Source organism: Corvus brachyrhynchos, unplaced genomic scaffold, assembly GCF_000691975.1.
Source record: "Corvus brachyrhynchos isolate BGI_N302 unplaced genomic scaffold, ASM69197v1 scaffold158, whole genome shotgun sequence".
Taxonomy (NCBI): Eukaryota; Metazoa; Chordata; class Aves; order Passeriformes; family Corvidae; genus Corvus; species Corvus brachyrhynchos.
Genome location: NW_008239756.1, coordinates 402,068 through 404,095, shown reverse-complemented (window position 1 = coordinate 404,095; position 2,028 = coordinate 402,068). Strand labels below are relative to the sequence as shown.

The 2,028-nt window shown below is 58.2% G+C and overlaps 1 protein-coding gene across 1 annotated transcript in view; it reads left to right on the top strand.

Annotated features, from left to right (window-relative positions):
• The window catches only part of MAP2K2 (mitogen-activated protein kinase kinase 2), a 5,552-nt gene that overhangs the window by 1,906 nt on the left and 1,618 nt on the right, over positions 1-2,028 (top strand). Inside the window, exons 2-4 of the mRNA XM_017742462.1 lie at positions 12-64; positions 465-675; positions 1,782-1,928. Coding sequence (XP_017597951.1) covers positions 12-64; positions 465-675; positions 1,782-1,928 — 411 coding nt within the window. The remainder of the gene's footprint in view (positions 1-11; positions 65-464; positions 676-1,781; positions 1,929-2,028) is intronic.

Here is a 2,028-nt window from a genome sequence, read left to right as displayed (position 1 = left end):
GGGGGTGGCAGCAACTGGGACAGAGCAGCTGGAGCTGGCACAGGCAGCGGGGGCTCGGCAGCAGGTGCTGGGGGAGCACAGACCCCCCTTTGTGCTCAGGGTTTGGGGTGGGGGCTGTAAAGGAGCTGCTGGACCCCATGGAAAGCGCTTCTCATGTTACACAGCCAAAGCCAAGCTTGGCTTCCCGAGAGGGAGCGGCTGCTGGTGCTGCCTCTTTAAGGGCTGACGGATTTTCTCTATTCCTTGGCTCTCCCAAAACACCTGACTGCTCCAAAGCTCCTCTGCAGAGGGGCTGTGTGTGTCGGGCAGGGACTTCTCCAGGTCTCCCAGTCCAGCTGATCCTGTTGTCAGGGGCTCAGGACGTGTCAGGGGATGGTTTTCAATCATTTCCCTCCACTTCCTTAAAAACTAAACCTTCCTTTCCCTGGTGCTGACCGTCTCCCATCTCCTCCTCCCCTCTCCAGGGCCAACCTCGTGGACCTGCAGAAGAAGCTGGAGGAGCTGGAGCTGGATGAGCAGCAGAAGAAGCGCCTGGAAGCTTTCCTGACCCAGAAAGCCAAAGTGGGGGAGCTGAAGGACGATGACTTCGAGAGGATCTCAGAGCTGGGGGCTGGCAATGGCGGGGTGGTCACCAAAGTGCAGCACAAGCCCTCAGGGCTCATCATGGCACGGAAGGTAACAAGGGACTGGGAATGCTGGGGAGCATCTGGAACCCTCCCTGGCTCTGGGAGGGCTGGATTTGGTTGGATTCTCTCTGGAAGTGATAGTGGGAAGGATGGGCTTGGCACACACATCCCTCAGCCCCATTTAACACATCCCAAGGTCATTCCAGGCAGGGACAGAGGTTCCTCTCAGACTTTGCTTCATTGGGAACATCTTCTACTGTGGTGCCACGGAGCAGAAAATCAGGAGCTGCTTCATGTGCCTGCTGGAAGGGGATGTGCTTGGCAGGAGCAGCACAACCACTGCCCTTCCTCCTCCTTGGGACCATGGAATCATGGAATGGTTTGAGATGGAAGGGACCTTACAGCTCATCCAGTTCCATGGGCAGGGCCACCTTTCCCCAGTCCAGGGTGTTTCCCTCCCCGCTCTGCTCCGAGCCCACGTGGAGCCCCAGAAGCTGCTGCTCGTTCGTGTGCAGAACCTTCACAGGGGCTTTTTCTTTTCTGTGGTTTCCTTGATCTCGGAGCACCTTCTTACAACACCTCCAGAGCTTGTGAAAATGTTCCTGTCTGCTGAGTCAGAGGGGCTGAGATCAAACTCCTGACTCGTCTTTCCACCCGTGTCCGGTGCAATCCCGGCGCCTTCCGTGGCTGAGGCAGCACAGAGCTCTCCCTCTGCCTTTAGTGTGGAATCCCACACGGGATTGGGTTGGAGAGACCTTAAATCCCACCCAGTGCCACCCCTGCCATGGCAGGGACACCTCCCACTGTCCCAGGCTGCTCCCAGCCCCAATGTCCAGCCTGGCCTTGGGCACTGCCAGGGATCCAGGGGCAGCCACAGCTGCTCTGGGCACCCTGTGCCAGGGCCTGCCCACCCTCCCAGGGAGGGATTTATTCCCAATATCCCACCTAACCCTGCCCTCTGTCCGTGGGAAGCCATTCCCTGTCTCCTGGCACTTTATCCTTAATATTAGTCTGCAAACGGGAACAATTCTGCTCCAAAGCAGCCCCTCCCTTGAAGATCTCATTTCTTCCCAGCACTCAGGGCTTGCTCACAGGCTCCCCATCAGTTCTTTGACTTTCCAGGGGTCACATCTTGCCTGTTTTCTCTCCTGGCAGCTGATCCATTTGGAAATCAAACCGGCCATCAGGAACCAGATCATCCGGGAGCTGCAGGTGCTGCACGAGTGCAATTCCCCCTACATTGTGGGGTTTTACGGGGCCTTCTACAGCGACGGGGAGATCTCCATCTGCATGGAGCACATGGTGAGTCCCTGCCCCTCCCCTGGGCCCCCCCAAATCCCCTCTCCCTGCCAGCTGGGTGGCTCGGGGCACTGCCCGCTCCCTGCTCTTGCCCACTTCGCCC